Here is a 21,177-nt window from a genome sequence, read left to right as displayed (position 1 = left end):
GTGCGGCGATCAATCACACTGGTGGGTAAGTAATGGAAAGGTTAGGTACAAAAAACTCCTTTTTTTTTTAATTTTGTCCTTGTGGGGTTCCAGCTCTCTGTTGTTAATTAGATCAAACCAGATTTCCACTGAGACAGTCACAGGAGCGTCATCAGTCTGTAACCCAGGGGATCCCTCTGAAACCTCTATCAATTGCTTTTTTAAGTGTGGCGCCTCGCCCTGCGGAGTCCCCTGCTGCATCAGCCACATGCTGGGTGTTGATCAAAGCCTCCTGCCCTCCTTCAGTGTGCTGCTGCTCACGGGATGAGATTGCAGCTGGACAGGGCTCTGCTCTCAGCCAGCCCAAGCATCAGCAGCTGGAGCTGAGGACAGAGGAAATAAGTCAACACCTTGAAACCCCATCTTTATGCTTAATACAGAACTCTGTGCCACTCTTCCCTTCTCTGGAGGGGTTGTTTCACATCTGGCCAGCCCTAAAGACAAATCCTGTGGCACCACGAGGCTGCCCCAGCCACCTTCTCAGCCTGGAGAGGAACATCAGGGGCGGTGGAGCTTCCCCCTTTCCAAAGATGCCTAGCAGCCTGCGGCTTGGGCTGAGCTTGCCCGTAGCCCTCCGGTGGCCCAGGGAGCAAGGCCTCGGGCTGCCATCCCACGCAGCCAAGAAGCAGCATCAGCTTTCACAGGTGACCAACTGATGGGGACTGAAGCAGACTTCTTGGAAGTCCACCACATGGTTTGGGGATGCAGGCTGCTACATCCGTTGACCTGAGGTATGGAATGAGGCGAGGAACTCCCTTTGCTTGTCAGGCTACAATCTGCAAGACGCTTTGCCTGAGCCCAGGATCTTCTCTCCTCTTTTATTCCCTACATATTTACAGCCTGAGCAAACGGGAGGTGCACACCTGCCAGCCCCTCATTCTGCCAATGGCATCTTCAGCCAGCTGGGGATAACACTGCACCCTGACGACTCCTTGGAGACTCACCGCTTACATGTCTGCAGAAAAAACAGTTTTCCCCCTCCTCTCTTCAGCTCTAAGGTAGTTCAGCCAGGTGCTGGTAAGAAAAAAACACTCCTTTGCAACACAGCTTCCCCATGGGCTATGCTTATAATGAAGAATGACCCACTCAACACATCTGGTATTGATACAACTGTAAAGAATACAAGCAAGCAAACTTTATCAAGAATTCACTGAGCAAATGGGTTTTATAGTATTAGTCATGATTCTCCAACTCAGCATCAGTCATCCAAGTTTGGGAATAAATGCAGTGAGATGTGTTTTCATTGTGTGTGTACTGTTCTGCTCCTCTTGTATTTTTTACTTGATAGCTCAATATTTCTTGTTTTTCTTTGTAAGCTTAACCTGCAAACTAACTTCTAAAGTTAATTCTAATCATTATTTTATTTGGTGATTGAAGATGAAATCCAAAGTTCTTGTTTTTCAAATAAATCTAGACGTAAAGTTCAAATGACCTAACCTCAACAGGTGCACATCAAGTGTACGTTGCAATTCATATGTAGAATTGAATTTACAACACACTGAAACACTAAAACAGAAAATAATTTGTATAAACATGGTATTTTGTTGTTGTTGCTCTTCTAATCTGACTCACACAGCTGTCTGGTCACTACCAAAATATACACAAAATTTTGTTAACTTCCTGACTGCATCTGTGTTTCACCATCAGGCACTAAGCAGACTCTACTGAAAGATGATAATTTCTTAGGCATGACAGTGTAGGTGGGATATTCTCAAGGCTCCTACTGAGTGATTAAACTCATATTTAATCAGTAAATTCAGTAAATCAAATTCAGTAAAGGGGTTTCCTTTTGTTTTTTAAGCAACGCTAACAGTGAAGTCCATCTTAATTTATAAAGTCTTAGCTTTTTATTACAAAGCAATGTGATTTGTATTTATTACTGTTGCAACTGCATCCTTAACTTTGGAAGCTGGTCATGCCTGTTAACTTGGGAAGCGGTACAGAAACATGCCTGTCAGAAGCAAAAGCAGAGTGGTATCAAATATGTTAAACGCTCAGTTACCTTCTCTGCTGCCCTTTCTGTGATCTGCCATTCTCTCTTCAGTAATCTCAGCTCAAGACCATGTGCTTCAGTTATCCCTTTATTAACTACAAGCAGCAGATATCAATTAGTAGCAACTTAAATGGTACACAAGGAAGGAATTAAGGTCCTATCTCTACTAACTCTCATGCACACTTATCAAAGTGCAAAAACCACATTTTTGGGTTATTTTTTTAATACTGCATATCCTGGATGTAGTTTCCTATTAAAATTTTCAAGTGATGCCTTTCCCAGGTCTCTCTCCTTATCTCAACATCCACCCAACTTTGTATCTATTGCAATGTGCTCTAATACTTTGGTGGCTATAGGAGCATGTCCTCACAGCATTGCTTGGATTAGGTGTGTGAAGTGAGGGAAGAAAGGCACTACAGCAATGTAACGCGGAGCATGGGCCCCAGTACTAAAAGGTGAGATAACGGAGTGTCAGTAAAGAATCTGTGATTTTTTTTTCATATCTGTTTCTTTGTATGACTGCACACCCCTTGTAAGTAGAGATAAACCATCAGGTGAACTAGTCTACTTTTCAGTACTGCATTAATCTTATCAGTATACAGTATCTGACATGCATATATTAGCTACATTCCTTTGAAAAAATGTCTGGGGGAAAAGAGGCTTTTAGATAAGTACATAGGAAACATATCAAATGATACAAAAGATTAACAAGCGCAGTTCCTTACTACATCAGGGCTTCTTAAAATTACTTTTTTTTAAAATTCTGATTTTAGATAATGCATAAAGGAAAAGAAGAGAATATCCGCAGTCATTACACCAAAAATGATCAGGTAACAGAAATTACAGAGAAAGCTGCTATTTTCTTATAAGTTTTCAATAAATCCAAAATCAGGCAGCAGATTTAGGGCTTATATTCTTACTATGTTTTCTCAAGGACAGCCTGGGTTAACATCATGAAGTCAGCGAGGCTACAGCAACACCAAACTGGAGCAAACGAAAAGTGAGGCTGCTTTATGCATGTGGGCTCAGAGCAAATTTCCTTAGCCACCCCTTTATTATCTGATCTAAAAATTAGGTCAAATCCTGCAGCTATTGTTTAGTCTTTATCAGATGTATTTTCCAGTGGGTTTAACTCTACTCTTGGTTACACAGGCTCAGGACTCATTCATCCTTTTAACGGGAATTTTGCCCTGTTAGGTTTTATCTGTTCAATGACATCAGTCTTGTTACATAAAAATCACATTAAAACTTTATACTGCGTTTTTTCCAACCAGAGATGAAACTACCCAAACCCCCTCCTTCCTCCCTCCACAAAAGTAACGGGTATTTTTAATTGAGCAGAAAAACTGTATCAAAACATATTAGTGACTCCTACTGCTCCTGATAGGATGTGCCTAGAATAAATAAGAAACATGTGAATAAAGAGGAGATGCATTTTAGCACTTTCATAGGCCAATATCTCAGAAAATTGTATCGTTCCAGCTCCACCAAGATATACGTTAGGTGTCCCTACTTTGGTTACTGAGATATCTAGAATGGCAAAGTGAAAATTAATCCCAACAAATCTGCTATTTTAAGAGGATTAAATGCTCAGCTCTGTTCTCATGGGGAGACCAACACCTCAGGAAGATGAATTCCATGAAATAGGTAAAAAGCTGAAAATAATGATGTTTCTATCACCTATTGGTTCTCCTCCTTTTCAGAAACAGCCTGCACAGAAGGGAGTGATTTCCTAGCATACTTGTTGTCCAGGGGTGCAACAGCGAGATGCCGTTAAATGTCCTGAACACTTAGAGAAGCCAGGATGTTGGCTTTAGACTCAGACTCTTTTCCTGTTTATATTGCTAGCATGGGCAGCCTTTGAAAACCAGCAGCATCTTCACTCCATATTTATAGATTACTCCCTTCCTGAATAACTGAAGCTCTTGGCCAGAGCAATGTTGCAATTGATTTTCACAGAGAACTTTCATTGACTAGGTTGTTACGTACTTTCTGACATATGCCTGACCCTGCATTAAACAAATACAAGCCGCTTTTCCAGGATGCACATTTTTCACACTTTCAAATTACTTTTCAGTTAATTCTATTACACGCTCAGTGAACAGAGATGTTGAATGCTTTTTTGTTTGTTTGTTTTAATAGAGTGCAGCTCCAGCCCTTGAGAGGACACAATAATTCCAGAATAAGGCTGGTAGGCATAAGGGAGAGAAGAGAGAAAGAGAAGGAGAAAAGAAGGAGGAGAAGGAGAAAGAAGAAGAGGAGGAGAAGAGGGACAGGGAGAAGGAAAGAAGCTTTTCTTAATGTGCTAGGTATGGATAGTTATGTTACAGTTGTACCTGTGGAGATGAAATCACCAGGTTCAGGTATTAAAATAAATAATAATATAACTTAAGCAGAGCACTTTACATACTCCATTTACGCCTCACCTTTCCTAAAGGTGTCAGTGCTCACTTTTCGTGCCAATTAAAAGTGAAGACTGCATTGGTGACAAACATGAAACTATAGCTGCAGACAGAGCTGGAGAGATGGACTCTTCTACCCCTCTTAAATTTTGGACATCCTTGATTTTCTGGATTAATAAATACTGCATGGACCCTACCTTGCACCCCAGACTCATGGCACATTGTGTAGCCAGCAGAAGACTTAGCAGCTGTGTTTAAAGTTTAGATAGGAAATAACTATTATATTGCCAGTACAGATTCAGTCCTCTGAAGTCAAGGCTGTAAATATAGATGAGTATTGGTATATCTGAGTCCACAGTTTGAAACAGGGATCTTGTAGATCAAATGGCACCACAAAGTAAGGCATACACCCCACACCATGAGTTCTTAAAAAAATAGTCCTGAGTTACCTGAGAAATTTATAGAAATCTGTGAAACTGGAAATGGACAATTTTGCAGAGAATGTTTTTGCTGCTGTTTGAAAATCTGCAGTTTGATGGTCTAACAGTTCAAACCTTAATCCCAAGGAGTCTAAGTGATTTGCCTGTGTCACAACTGCCCAAGAACCCCAAATTCAGGAACAAGAGGGTAAAAAAAAACTCACTAAAATACAAAGCCATGTTTGAGTTACAGGCACATAAAACTCCCTGGAATTTATTTAAGTAGACTGTTTTTAAAAAAAACCACCAAGACTCTAGAAAAAAATCACTGAACTGATTGTTCTTCTCTCTCCAAAATATGGTAAGAAAAAGAAGCAAACTTTAAATTATGAATGCCTTCAACAGACATTTGGACACCTAGGAAGAAATGTCAATTCATATAAAATAACTTGCATATACATACAATGATTATGTGTTATATAGAAATTAAGTGCATAGATATGGCAGTATATAAAAGTTACTTAACCATCAAGTGAAATACACTCAGCCTTCTAAACCGTGTTAATTTAATGGTCATCTGTCAAGGGCTAACTGGCAGGACATGAAAATCTACTAAATGAGGTAACTTAGGAGTCATAATCTGAAAAAACAACTGTTCAAACATTGCTAAGCCTCTCTGAAGTGCTGACTGCTTAAAAGAAAAAAAAATTGAAATCGCTCTCTTTTGTTTCAGTACAGAAAAAGAAAATCCTCAAAGTCGTGAAAAGTTTCCTGCCATGGGAAAGCACTATGCACTATGCACTATGCATGGCATTTCTAATTTTGCAGGAAGACTGTCTGTACAATAACTGTAATTCCCCTTAACCCTGGGGAAATTCTTCTTTGAGGTTAGTCCTGTACTCAAAAGTACAGGTCCTCTACTTCAAGTCAGTTACTTGGACTAAAAGCATTCAAAAACAGGTATAGAAATTGCACGTCCTAGATCTGTATCTGGATATTTACACAGAAAGTAACTCCCCTTCAAGGATTTAACCCCATAATACTTTTGCAAGAACAAAAGGAGAATCAAGCTCTAAATGGAGAGTTTTCAATGACAGAGCGTGCTTCCTCTAACATGTCTGTGAAAAGCTTTATTTGTTTAGAAGAATTCTCTTCTCTCATTATAAATTGTTAGGCACAGTGCCGGAAATATAAGTATGCTGAAAATCCAGCTTCTAATGACCTTTTTCTCACAAAACATGTTTCTGCTGAGGTGAAAACAGCGGAAGAGATACAATTCCGGATTATATATTTTGTTCCCATTATACAAAACAGGATTTCATCATGTGAAAGGGAAAGGGGAGTCCCCAGTGTGACTACGCTATTACCAAGAAAAGCATCTCTTTGAAAATTAATGAACATTAAATATTTTTACAGTCAAACGACGATCTGTTTTCAGGGAACTGGTTGCCCTGTGTTCTTGGGGTCTAAGCTGGGAATGGTTCAAAATAAATATTGAGGTTAGTAGCCATGAATAACAATGATGAAATATTAGCGTTGAGATGATCACTTTCAATCTCGTATTGCCTACCTGATTACATGATACGCTAAACACACACTTTTTTCTTTGTTAAGGAACAGCAGCTTAATTATATGATTGCAGAGATACATATTTTCAGCTTCACAGAAAAGGACCTGGGGATCCTGGTAGACACCAAGTTGACCATGAGTCAGCAGTGTGCCCTTGCTGCAAAGAAGGCGAATGGTATCCTGGGCTGCATTAGACAAAGCATTGCCAGCAGCTTGAGGGAGGTGATCCTTGCCCTCTCTTCATCACTGATGAGGACACACCTGGAGTGCTGGGTCCAGTTCTGGGCTCCTCAGTACAAGAGAGACATGGACATACTGGAGAGACTTCAGCAAAGAGCCACAAAGATGACTACCATCTCTCCTACAAGGAAAGGCTGAGAGAGCTGGGACTGTTCAGCACAGAGAAGAGAAGGCTCAGGGGGATCTCATCCATGTGTACAAATATGTCCTGGTTTCGGCTGGGATAGAGTTAATTTTCTTCCTAGTAGCAGGCACAGTGCTGTGTTTTGGATTTAGTAGGAGAAGAATGTTGATAACACACTGATGTTTTTAGTTGTTGCTAAGTACTGCTTATGCTAGTCAAGGACTTTTCAGCTTCCCATGCTCTGCCAGGTGCACAAGAAACTGGGAGGGGGCACAGCCAGAATAGTTGATCTAAACTGACCAAAGGGCTATTCCATACCATATGATGTCATGCTTAGTATATAAACTGGGGGGGGGGGGTGGCCAGGGAGGAATGATCGCTGCTCGGGAACTGTCTGGGTATCGGTCGGCGGGTGGTGAGCAATTGCATTGTGCATCACTTGCTTTGTATATTATTATTACTATTATTATTATATTGTTATTATTATTATTTTACTTTATTTTATTTCAATTATTAAACTGTTCTTATCTCAACCCAGGAGTGTTTCTCACTCTTACTCCTCCGATTCTCTCCCCCATCCCATCGGGGTAGTGGGAGTGAGCGAGCGGCTGCGTGGTGCTTAGTTGCTGGCTGGGGCTAAACCACGACAAAATACCTGATGGAGGGGCATAATGAGGACAGAGCCAGGCTCTTTTGACTGGTGTCCAGTGACAGGACTAGAGGCAATGGGCACAAACTGAAACATAGAAGGTTCCCTCTGAACAACAGGGAACACTTTTTCACTGTGAGGGTGACCAAACACTGGCACAGGTTGCCTAGAGAAGTGGTGCGGTCTCCCTCCTTGGAGATATCAAAAAGCCGTCTGGAATCAGTTATGGGCAACTGGCTCTAGGTGGCCCTGCTTGAGCAGCGGGGTTGGACCAGATGACCTCCAGAGGTCTCTTCCAGCCTCAACCATTCTGTGATTCTGTGAAAGGAACAGCTGTCAACTCATTTCATAGCTTGCTTTGGTAATATTCCTACTCATTAGCATCAGACACTTTTCCTGAGACATATAACTGCTGTATTCAAGAAATATTGGTTTTGATGCTTTTCCCCCACACAAAGGAGAAGAATGAGATTTTGCTCTTAAGAACAGGATAAACTGAAATTCTTACAAATGTTTCTGAAGCCTTAATTTTAGTATACATCAGTAATTGCAGAAAATACAAAGCCTAACTGGTCGGAAACAAAATCTCTCTCCTGAACGGCAGAAACTCCACTTTTCCTCACCCAAACACCATCAACAACACACAGAGTAAAGACACTCACATGCAATGCGGACGTAGGCTTTCCGGCTCTTGGTGGTGCCTGCAGAGCTCCAGGCCACACACTGGCACCAGTAATCTTCAGGCCCGAAGAGCTCCTCGACTTGCTGGCGTGAAATCTCAATGCTTACCTCTCGGACAATCAGACCTGTCAGGGCACAAGTAACGCTGGTCAATGTTAACGCTTACAGGTAGAAAGGAAGAAGTGTAGGAACAGAAGGTTGCTTGCAAAGTTTTTTGTGAGACCTTACAGCTCTCTACCAGTATCTGCTCAGCAACATGGACTGCCATAAGGATGTGAAGGAAAAAAAGCAACACTTTATCTGCATAATAAGAGAAGTGGGTGAATGAAAAACTTATCACTGAGATTTTGAATTTTATCACATACCGCATGTATGTTAAACAAATAAGAGGAACAGCACCTCAGCTGATATAAATTGTACCATGTCCCTAGGATGATTTACATCAAGTGACAATCCAGCCCAGTTTTATTTTCATACGAATATCATAAAACCACAGAGTCATTCAATTTATATGTCTCCCTTAGCCCTCCTGTATTTCATCTCCTTTTGTTAGACAGATACAGCACAGGGAGAAGACTTGTTCACTCTGACATTGAAGTGCCTAGAAAAATGGATTTTACCATTGTAGAAAATGTCCCAGTACTCTGTAATGATGGGCACATGTGCTGCAGTACCGTTATTGCAAGCTGCCAGTTTGGGGACTATTACTGTCATATATACTGCAGATACTGCGATATTTTTTAGGTGATGTTATAACACAGTGCAATACACTTCAGTGCCTGACGGTCTCCCTGGCCCTGCCCTCCATAACGCATCTCAGTGCAACCCCCCCAAACCCACAGCCGCACCGATGACAACAGTGAGCAACTTGCTAACCTTCCAAGCAGACTGATACTTGCCCACATTTCCCACACAGTGCTCTCTGTTGGGAAGCTGTTTTGCTTCTTCTAAGTGCAAGGAAATACTGCGGTGTCTCAGACACCACTGCAAGGATCGTTGGTAATGTGTTGATCCTCTAACGACAACCGCTGTGTTTGACACAACCCTATTCTCTGCCTCAAAGTGCACTGCCTGGTCAAAATGCTCTTAATTCCAGCCAAGATACTGGGTGGGGGTGAGCGAGAGTGCTTACACCTCTTGTCACCATATTTCGTCTTTGTTGCCGATGCAAAGTATCAATAAACTTCTAACATGTCGGCCTGTAGAAAACACCATGGCCATTTAAAAAATGCACTCTTGCAAACAGCCTTGAATATATAAATTCACATACAAACATTTTGTGTAGTGGGACTGATTTTCTTTTTTCTTTCTGAACTGCCAGGAAACTCAACTGAAAGTTCCTTGGATCACAGTATGCACGGTTTGTCCCCATCACCAAACACCACAGGGCAGGTCCTTCTGCTGAGCACAGACTTGAGCCCGTGGAGGCCGGCTACCCTCAGCCTCCTGCCACACGGCTTACAAGGTGATATTCATAACGTGAATGTTCCCAGTTGTACAGCACGGAGCGTTCCTCAAGCACTGGAAACGAGGCCAGCCCTTTGATTTGCCTCCAGCCTCACAGAGGCTCCATTCAGGGAGCCAACGACTAATTACTGTTTGTACACACTTGTGCACTGTCATTGAGGCTGCATGCTGTTAGCATCCAAAACTTGGTTAACAACTTAACAGTAGAAAGGAATTCATGCATGTAATACCATAGACTTCTCTGGTGGGAATGCCTCCTACTGAGATGCATTTTCCTGCTAGAGACTATCACAGCCTAGCTCCCTTTTTATTTCATCATCCTTGACATCTTTAGCCATTGAATAATCAGCTACTTTGGGGGAAACACTTAATAGCTTTCCTCCTTGAAATGGAATACTCAAAATATGGCAACTGCACTCCGAAGAATGGAAATCAAAGCGGTGCACGGGCATTTGATATGCAGTGAACAGTGTGTGATAAACTTGTTCTGCTTTGATGAGCTAATTTGGCTCCAAAAGGGGTCTGAGGGATAGCTTTTGTCCTGTTGAGAAGAACATGAAGGGGGTGGGGAGGGACCATGTACATTACATGCATAAAAATGGTTATATTCTCCCAGTGCAACTGCTGCTAGCCTAAAGACTGCTTCAGTTCATTCCCAGTTTTTACAGCACTAGCCCAGGGAGCCTTTGAAGGTTACAATATTATGTTTTTATAATAAGGCTGATTATGACAGAGCTTGATGGAGCCATGAACTTTGTTACCCGAGGGCTAAAGCAAGCAGGCTCATAATGACAGTACTGGTTAATAATGATTACGAAATAGTCTTACCATTCAGGACACAAATGCCGTTTTCTGATAGTCTGTTGAAGATACAAAACCATACGATAAACCACCTAACACACCAGCAGAACTTTTTATCTCTGACTTACTGAGATGCTTTCTAATTCAAAATAACAAGCTACTCCAGGTAATGCCTTTTGGGACAGCTGTGAAGTACTGATAGGTTTCAGGTTATTCAAAGTAATTTGACCTTTGATCTTTGAGTAATATTAACAGTTGTGCCATGACCAAAGAGATGCCCACTTTATTTACATAGATGCCGCCTCATTCTGCTTACAAGCAAAAAATATCATTGTGTCTTTGTCTCTAAGGTAAACTGTTTTTCCTAGAGTTCAAAATGTATCAAACCAGTTAGTGATGCCATGATATCATCTGGGATGTAAGGATCCATGGCCAGAACTCAAAGCTGATTCAACCACTCTTTCCCAGCATCGCCCATTGGCACCTCATTGCACAAACAGCCACATCGATTTAGGAGAAACATCTCACCAGCTGAAATGCACCCAGCCTCAGACTCTGGGCCAAGCGCAAAGGGATGCATTTCCCTTGCTGTACCGACTCGCAATCCTATTCCTTCTGCTAACAAACTTCAGTGTAACCCCCAATAGAAAATTGCTTTCCAGGCTAGATTACAAAAAATGCAATTTGCTGCGATACCTCAGATAGCAACTGCCTTGTTACCAGCTGACATACTGCTGTACATCAGATTGCACAGAGGAGCTGGTACGGTCTGTCTGCTTTCGTTCAGGAGTGTATCGCTTATCCACCTCATGTGGGCACCAAGTGCAGGACAGCCCTGGTATGATGACTTCAAACAGAGATCTTCATCTTATCCCTGTTGAAGCTGCTTCTGCTTCTACATCAAAGAACAGTAGCTGGAGTCTTAAAAAAAAGGAAAAAAGAAAAAAGCCAAACAACCCATGTCTCAATATTTCCAGGCGATGTGACACACTGTGCCTGTAGTTCTAGCAACTGTTTATCAAATGGTTTGATCATACGTGAGTGCACAACCTCTGAGTGCAAAATTAGAAGTCACTTTATAAAATGAGTCCCTATATTTTTGCCTAAATATATTTAGGACAAGACAGATTAAGAGATTAGCAGCAATTTACGCAGCATATAACCTACCTGGTACTGGCCATTTCTACTTTGCCACAGCGCTAAGTAACAAAATGTCACCCTCTCACAGAGAATATCTCCTCTACCTTACCTTCTTTATTAGAATGTATTGAATTTTTCTGTCTAGTTCCTTATATGGCTAAGCCATACAGTAGATGAAGATATGCAGCATAAATGTTTTCTTACACTTGAGTAAGCTGCACATTTCCAGAATTAATATAATGACATAGATGGTGGCACAATCCAGAAGAAGTCAGGATCTTCCTATTTTAAAGCAATGCAATAACAAACACAGCTGAGGGGAGATAACAGAAATGTGGGCAGCTAGAATGCTTGACAGGTCCCTTCTAATGCGTATAAATCCATAAAGAGCATCTATATAGTATTTCTAACTTGTACTCTCCCTGTGATGAATAGCTAGAATATGACAGGGAAAAAGCATTTGCTTGCACTGTCCAAACTTGATTTGCATTCAGCAAAGTGAGAACTGTTTCTGTAGCCTCTTGCAGCCTATCTGGATCTTGGGTATGAAGACAGATATGTGAAGATATTGGGTCTAATTATCACCGCCCTATTTCTGGCAACAAGACGATTGTGAAGAGAGGAGCTTTAAAATGAAAATGCAGAAAATAAAAGTAATTTAAAGCAATTCTCCAAAATAAACAGCAATTGTATCTTAAGATTGTTCACTGAAAAAACCACAAATCCTTAAAAATGCTCTTTCTGCACAAGCATTTCTTTTCTCATCTCGGTGAATAACTGCAGCATTCCCAAGAGAGAAGCAATGTAAGAAGTTTTACAACTTGAGTACAAATAATAAAAAAATCTCAGGAAAAAACAAAAACAAAAATATTTGCTGTCCTCTCTGGGTCCTGAGTATACAGATCTGGATCTGCTGGGTTATAAAAGATGTCATAGAGGTTGCTCAAGGCTGGGGCTATTTTTACACACAGATCAGTCAGATTGAATACACTTACCTAAACCTGGCACTAGAAAAAGACATTACATTGGTGGAATTTCCCTAAAGAGAGGTCCAAAACCCTGTAGCCGTTAGGATACTAAATAAACCGGTCTAAGATATCCTTTTACCCCTAATAGTTTTCTGTCCAGTTGAGGACAGAGGATGGCTTACAAGAAGGCTCAGGGCATTTGGTATAATCAGCCTGCGATTATGTCCCAGTCCCACAAATTAAATAGGTTCTTCATGAGTGATAATTTTACATATTTCGTAGCACAGCATGTACAATTATTCATTTCCATAAAATAAATGTATCTCTGGGACTAACACAACCTGGGCTCTGAAAAGGAGTAGGAAGAACCAGAACTTTACTTATTTCTGTATTTGCACGTTAATGAGGGATTAATGGGCGGAGAGAGGCAGAGGGCAGAGGGAGCCTTGCTCAGTCTGCCTACTGCTAATGTGTGCAGCCGAATGAGCACAAGGGAGAGGCACTGGCTGATGGCATATATCAAAATAAAATTACTACCCCTCCTGGAGCAAAAGAAAGTGTGAAGAGGGAATTGTGCCTTATATAAATAGTCTTTTGTTATAAACTGTATCCTAGAAACACAATCAAGCAAAGACACACTTCATTCACATGGTCCCCAAGCGCTTAACTTAGCTGGCTATACAAACTGTGAGGTAGATTATCTGGTCTTCAGAGGCAGAAATGTTATCTTTTTTAATGTATGCAAATACAATGTAATTGTATGATATTATGGTAGGTTATTAGTAACTGCAATAATAACTCATGGGTTCCATATTGCACCCGCCAAAGTAATTGGCAAATTTCCCAATGATTTTAATAGGACCAGATTTCCCAATCAGACTCATTTCTTTCTAGAGGGAAACAAAAATGTCTTATGAGGTTCTGCAACCAAATATGACTGCTCAAGACCAGAAATGATCACTGTAAATGTCTGAAAACAGAAGATTATTATCAATTAATCAAATGTAATTACCCAGCCTGGAGTCAGTCCAGGTCACAGAGTTAGTACCTACACCTCATTGGGCATTGTTCTGCCAAGAAATTATTCTGGTGTATTTTGGCTGCCATAAATGTTCGGCATTTGATATTAATACCCCGCATGTGTGAAAATATTCCTCAGGACTTTGATAGAGAAATTTTTGTGGAAGTATTATATTGGCATGTGTTTGACCCTCTAGCACAATGCTAAACAGGAGCCATTTAGTTGCAAGACTGAACCGCGCTTACAAACTCTAAGAAACTGCATGGATAATTTGTTTATTTTCTCTGTAAGTAGAAGTTCAAACAATTTCTGTGCTTTTGTGCTTTCATTTGCCCAAAAGGTATTTCATTAATTAGTAATCACATATGCCATAGAACACATTTCTCAAGGAGACGGAACTTTATGACCTACTGGTCTGGAAAAAGACATTACTGTAATACATGCATATAGATTGCAGGTGTATCGCAGCCACTGTAAATAAGTATGGAAATACAGCCCATTTTCATGCAGGTAACTTGCAACCCTTTACAAGTTCAATTTCTTGAAATCAGCACTCAGAGCACCCCCCCAAACCTGACATTCAGCGCTGTCAGCTCCCTCTCTGCTTGGACAGGCACAGATTGACCTGACTGCATGCACCCCCAAAATCTCCCTTCCTGCTGTGCAGTGGAGACACAGAGGGCAGGGACGGTGTTTCCTGACGACGTAAAAGAGGCTTTGGCGAGTCAGCAGCAAAACAGCTCTGAGGTAGGGGGAATTCCTCTGCATGTCCGTGCAACACATGTTGCTATAGAATCAAATTATATAGCACACAACTTAGAAAACCATGGTGAGTCCCCATTCAGATCCTCAACCGAGACATAGAGAAAAATGCGGTGGCTTGGTCAGTCTTAAAATAAATCAGTGCCAGTCTGAAACAGTCCATGGTTTCTGACTCACAGTTCCTTTTTCCTATTTATTAGGAGTAGGAGAGGAAAGTGAAGGAATTCTTTATGAATGTTGCTCAGTCAGCACAGATTTGAATGATGTAAGTATACATACTTTTTAATGCAAGACGAGGGTGGAAGGAGAATCCTGATACCAAAAAAGAAAACAGGAGTTTTGCAATAATTTCAGGAGGGGCTGGATTATCTCCACAGTATTTGGCAAAAAGGATGAAAGCATTTTCAGTTCTCATAGTTCCCATCTGTCTTACATTTCATACAAAGCTTCATCCAAAAATCCTTAAAACAGCATCATATTTTTTGCTTCATGAAACTGGCCAAGACCATACACCAAAGTGGTATGACTGTAAACAGACTTAATACAAGGGAAACATATTGCTCTCTCATTATGCAGTCCTTTGTCATTAGATTGTTCTCTGATGGTAAAACTTAAGTGACCAAAGCCAAGAATGATGACCTTTTTACTTACCAATAGTCCAGAATGACCTGTCCAATTTATTTAATCGCTTATCACAGGTGCTATAAACAACCTGTCTCTGTAGCAGAAGGCTGATCACTTTACTTGGTGAAATAACCTTTTTACAAAGGTAAAAATAATATCAGTGCTATGTCAGAATTGAAATTTATTTACCGTCTTGCAGAGATAGATCCCTTGCCTTAAGAGAGTTATTCCGCTCAAATATATCAGCGTATTTAAGCTATGGAATTTGGTGTTTAAAAAATGAATAAATAGGCTATGAACAAGAAGAATGGCTTCAAATATTAAAGTTCTTGCTGAGAAAAATGTACTCTGTGCATCCTAATGGGACAGAGATGATTGCATAATGGCACACTTTGCTTATAGCTTATTTTCTATATAGAGTATCTGTAATCTTAACAAAAGACAGATAGACAGATAGCTATCTAGAGATAGTTTAAAAGAGCAAACAACTTTAACACCCAGTAATCCCTCACACTGCGATTGCATGCACCTGGTTTTGCCTCAGTACTGCTTTTCCATAAATTGTGGCTGGCTGGTGATATGAAATGACTGGATGAAGATCATAAACAATTTTCCACAAATATTAGCTTAAATATTTAAATTAAAAGCTTCCAGCTATTTTTGCTCTCTTCATTAACTTTGTCTTTAGGAAGAAGGTACATTCTTAAGTCAAATTAATACAGATGAAGGCAAAAGCCTAATAAAGTCAAGTTTGCCTTAAAACCGATGTCAAGTTTGCACTTGTTTCCATGAGTTAGCTATGGTGTCTAATTATGAGCTAATAGTAGTGAGTTAAGCTAAAATTCCAGCTCCCCTACTATTTTTTAACTGACTTACACAAAAATTACAAAGGGCTGTCTTCAGAGGGATTTTACTTTGAACTGGAATTAAAGAACACGCATTCTGTTTGGGTTTTATTTTCTTCTAGTGAAAACAAAGCCTTTTTGTTCTTTTCCCATTAACATCTGAAGGACCAAGTTGTGTAAGATGCAGGGAAGATTTCAAAACTGAGTTCTTCAATGCTGGTGGAAAACAAACCGCGTGCCCTGGTCCCTGCCAGTGTGGTGGAGGTGGGCAGTACAGCCCTGTGGGTTTGCCCCCTTGGCAAAGGTAAAATAGCCCCTCTGCTATCTCCTCCCCCGGCCAACCTCAGCAGCTGATTGCGTTACATCAGCCTTGAACTATTGCCGTTTAATACATTAGAACAGCACTGGATTGCTTGTTCTCAGCCTATAAACAATTCAGAGACAAAGGAAAAACACCTCCCCCTTTTTTTTTAATGGAGGCTATTTTCTGGTTGACGGCATTTTTTGTTAATATGCACAAATTGCTTCAAAAATGCATTGTTCTCTTCCACATCTAACAACGTGTGCCTATTGTTGCTGCTTTCTTTTTTCCTTTTTCCCAGTACAAAGGTAATAATCATGCTCCGGTGTAGCAGGACTCCAAAGAAAACCTCAGTACAAGCATGTATTTACGTTCAACCATGGGCATCATCATTTCTGAACTCACAGAGGCTGAGGTCTAGGAGCAGAAACAAATGTGAGTTGAAGCATCTTGACCCAAGTCATCCTGCCACTAAGCAACCTAGAGCCATGGTAGCCATGCAATTCTCTGCCAGGCTGGTGCAACTCACAGGGAGCAGGAAGAAGAGAGGTCATCCACATAGCAAAGCATGAGTACAAGCTCCAGCTTTTGGGTCAAAGCCCAATCTTCCCTTCTTTTGGTAGAGGCACGTGCAGCTGAGAAAATACGTTGGGTTTTTTTCAAAGGCCAGGAAAAAAAATGTGCCAATGGTTCATGTTTTACTTAAAGCTGCAGTTGAGACTTCACAAAGAAAATCTGTGCACTTTTTATTTCTGGTTCAGAGGATTTACATGCTCTTTCTAATGATCTGGGCCTTCAGCAGTGCGTAATGCTTCCCAGTCCCCAGCTTAGTGCTCATGCAAAATTGAAGCACTTCTGAGGCAGTTTAGAGCCTACAGATGAATCTCAATGTGCAGGCAAAAAGGAATAATGGTTGTTTAGCACTTCACTAGAAGAAGCCGAGGAAATTATGGAGAAAAAAAACCCCAAACTATTGAACTTCAAACATCTGGGAAGCCAACCGAGAGCATCTGAATTTTGAACAGCGTGTTTACATTCCCTTTGCATAGTGGAGGGGGGGCAGGGAAAGGAACAATAAATGGGTTTGTGTGTAAATTTTTATATAAAAATATACACCAAGTTGTTTATGTTACCGACTTACTGACATATACATGTGCATGTATATACATAAAATATGTATCTGCACATGTACTTATGTACCACACCCACTCTGCGTGGTTTTGAGAAGCAGAGACAATGTGAAAATGCCTTATTTCTGTGAACTTGATGCAATGACACAGTTCAGTGGCTGGTGCAGCTATTGTGGGAACAAGGACAGTCGCAACGTGACACAAGGGGTCACTCGGGAGCCTTCCTCAGCAGTTGTTTTCCTATTTTTCAGTCCACAATGTGCAGGAAGAGTAGGTTGGGGGAGAAGTGTAAAAGCCCCACGGTTTTTTGCCATTGTTGTTCTGCATGCTAGGAATGCCATTTCACAGCTGACTTAGGTATCGTGAAAAAAAATTAAAAAGAAAAAACGAAAAAGGCAAACAGCCACTTTCAAAGCAGCTTTGTCCAGTGCGCTGTCAAGTGGAGTGACTTTCACCAGACAGAGATGAAGCTCTGGGAATTTCCTGCCCGCTCCCCCATCCAGCGTGTTTTCAGGGCTGTGCCAGGGCAGCAGTCAAAACACCGGCTCCTGAACACCAGGAGATTTTTCTTAGTGTGTAGCAAATAAAAGAATCATCACAGGAAGGCAGGCAAAAAGGCAGCCTGGTGGTCACAGAAGTCATTTGGTGTGTACATGTGTCTGGTTACAGCACAGCTCATGATCCCCATCAGCTACAGAGAGGCACCAGGGATGCGAGCAAGTTGCTCTGCAGATCCATGCAACTTTTACATGAAAAAAGACTTTTTTCATTACGTAAGTAAATGCCATCAATAGTATCCTTGTAATTCTGGCTGCCTCTTTTTTTTTTTTTTTTTCTGGGTACCCACTCTGACTGAATTCCAATACTGGTTTACACCTTAGCTGAAGAACAAAAGGTTTAAAACTAAACCCCAAAGCAAGCCTGATCCGCTTCTAAACATCGTTATTCTTCAGGCCTGGCAAGCCTTACTCCTCTTCAGAGGAGGGCACGGCAACAGACCCAGGTGCAGTGTCAGCACTCATTACAGAAACATCATTATACAAGTCACTGGGAAGCCAAAAGCAGCAATCAAGCAACCGAGATCCTCTCTAAAATCAAAACCTAGGAGCAGATAATAGAAGAGGCCGCGAGGGCCTAAAGATCAGTATTCAGGGGGAAGAAGAGACACAGAAGAGTCTGACAAAAGACTCCCTTTCTGCTCTCACAATCAAAATACGAAGAGGGATGAGAAGCTATGAAGAATTGTGAAAGGCATCCCATCAAAACCTGATGAGAAAGAGCTGTACATAACCTTGCCAGTGAATGGCAGTCCTGCTGGTACCTACCACATCATGCTGCTCATTTATGTACGAATCAGGAATGCATGGGAATGAGAAAATGAATACAAGCGGTGAACCCGCAAAGGCAACACAAAATTAGATCCTCTACGGGTCAGAGCTGCATGTGACAGCCACCTCTCTTTGCCTTACACGTTAGCAATGATTTGGTACCCTACCTGCATAGTGAAAAAAGCCTCACTAAATCTGATCTATGTGCTACAGTTGTTCCATGTAAATGGCTTCTTTTTAAAACAAAGATGGATTTCTCCAGTCTAGTTTTAAGCAACAGGAATTCTTCCACCTCTCTTCAGAGAATGTTTTCACTGTCTAATGAGCTAATAGAGAAAAAAGTAGAAGATACTACTCAGGTAACTGAGATACAAGCTTACACAGACATCAAGGGACTCAAGACAACAACAATTAAATGTCTTGCACAGTCATCAAGACCCTAACGTCTCTAAACAGGGACATTAGGACAACTACATTTCCAGTGACTGCATCAGACTATAACTTGCTCTCAACAGAGAAAAAGGAAGGTATAATTTGGACCTTCCAGTTCCCTGAATATTTTTAGGGGTTTTCGCAAAGAAACTACAGACCTAGTAGTCCTACTCATTCTCATATTTAATTAACTGAAACCCCTACATTTACAGGACACAAGTGTTCCTGCCTTTGCACTGCCAGGGTGCTACTGACTGCAGCGCTTGTGTTTGACAGCTCACAAGACCTTGGCTCTGCTGTTCTTTTCCACCATTCCTGTATCCAGAAAACAGTTGTTTTCCATTTAGGCCAGCAGATGCAGGATGGAGACTATGCTTTGGGACTCGCTTCCAAACCACGCTGACATTTATTGGCCTTTCAGGCACCAGACCACCCTTGCCGCAGGGGCTCCAGATCCCACACAAAGGGTGTTCGGCTCCAAAGGAGCCAGGGGACATGGATGGAAAAAGAAAGCATTGCTGTGCAAAGCTGTGGCTAGTCTGAAGCTGTGGTGGGTGGACTCATGTCTGAAGATGTCTTTTGGGGCATTAATGGGATTATGAGTGTGTAACGAAGGGTTTAATGAAGGAAAAACTTAGAGGGAGATAAGGTGTAGGCTGGAAATATTCAGAGGGGTATCCTCAAACGCTTCAGATGAATGCACTAAGCAGCCATATTCCTCCTCTTATTATTTTAAATAACTTTATTTCCTGTCTCAGATTTGTTTTTCTAGAAGCCCACAGGAAACCTTCAGGACAATTAGGCAAACAGCTGCAGATAGGAAGTTAATGCTGCAGTAAGAAATGAATAAATATCCTAAAGCTTTTATCTTTTGGTCCCAAAGCACTTTGCAGAGGTAAATAACAGAGACGTTGAGTGATTTGTACAGAGATACATGCTGAATCCACAGAAAATTTGGAATAGGCAAATGACCCTTCCCATGGACCCATCATTACTCACAGGAAGAGCGTGAGCAGGATTAACTTGCAGGAAGAGTAGCTCCCTCTGGGCCCCCCTGTTAGCATCACTTAATACCCTGAAGGATAGAGCAAGTGCCAGGGCTGGAAGAGCCCGTCTCAGTCAGCTTAGCAGCATGAGGGCAGAGGGTTCACGAGGTCCATGGCTGCTGTCTGTAAAAGTGGCGGGGCATGCACCAGGCAGAGAGCTGCTGGAAAGGACAGCATTAGCAGAACAGGCAGGTGTCAATGGCTGTGGACACGGAAAGAAGGTGTCTACATGTAAGAGCTAGAAGCAGCCTTCCACAGAGACTTATAGGGACAAAAACCCCACATACAACAGTTCAATTAAAGAAGAAATTAATGATATGTTAATATGTGTTTGAGTCTAAACTCAAAAAACCCACAGTTTTTTGCAGGCTTCTATACAAAAAGATAATCTTCCTGGGTTTGGGTGGTGGTTTTGTATTGCTTATAATCCTATTTCCCTCCAGAAGCAAATATCTGGCCCAATGTTCTTATTCTGTTTATAAAAAGATTATTTCCCTTCTTTAGGTCAGGACTGACCTCAGTGATTTCTCCACTCACTGCAACAAAAATAAACACCATTTTGAATTTATAACATAGAAAATGGTGATTCTCTGCCTTTGTGTGTGTGTTGCTTCTGAAGTTTCCAAATCGGCTCTTTTTCTGTCAAAGTATACTAATTACGCAAGATAAAAGTGGAAACTTTGCCTGCTTGCGAAAAATGTCTGCAGCAGCTTTGTTGTCAGGTATTCCCTTGATCTGGGAGTGCTGGGGACCATGCTTCCAGCAGCTGATTTTGAAGATGCAAACTGCAAGAAGAGAGAACTTCTCTTGCAGCAGTAATGGGCACAGGGCTCCTCTTCCCCAGGACAGCTGCTCACCAGGCCACAGGGAGTGATAGGCAGAAAGAAGGTGGCCCAAGTGACATCTAAAATGTCTGCAACCTAAATGTCAAATAGGAAAAAACTGTGGGTTTGTTCATATACTCTTACGCAAGTAAACAGCCTGTATTTCCCTGGAGAATTCCAGTTCTTTGGAGAAACAGAGTTGTCTGCTCCTTTCTGCACCAGCTGCAGCCTTTCAGATCACACATATAAACATGTTTCACTTACAGCATCCTTCCAAAAAGGGGACAGACTTCGAATTACTACAGAAAATGGACTGTGGTATCAATTTAACCCACATCTCAAAACTATTAATAGAAGCACTTGGGAAGAGAT

At 41.3% G+C, this 21,177-nt stretch overlaps 1 protein-coding gene across 2 annotated transcripts in view; it reads right to left on the bottom strand.

The window, feature by feature from the left end:
• The window catches only part of UNC5C (unc-5 netrin receptor C), a 270,036-nt gene that overhangs the window by 70,438 nt on the left and 178,421 nt on the right, over positions 1-21,177 (bottom strand). For both annotated transcript variants that reach the window (XM_075708767.1, XM_075708768.1), the window contains exon 3: positions 8,098-8,241. In XM_075708767.1, coding sequence (XP_075564882.1) covers positions 8,098-8,241 — 144 coding nt within the window. The remainder of the gene's footprint in view (positions 1-8,097; positions 8,242-21,177) is intronic.

The sequence above is a fragment of the Pelecanus crispus genome, chromosome 4, assembly GCF_030463565.1.
Source record: "Pelecanus crispus isolate bPelCri1 chromosome 4, bPelCri1.pri, whole genome shotgun sequence".
NCBI lineage: Eukaryota > Metazoa > Chordata > Aves > Pelecaniformes > Pelecanidae > Pelecanus > Pelecanus crispus.
The sequence above is the reverse complement of the archived record's forward strand: the minus strand, read 5'-3'. Positions and strand labels throughout refer to the sequence as shown.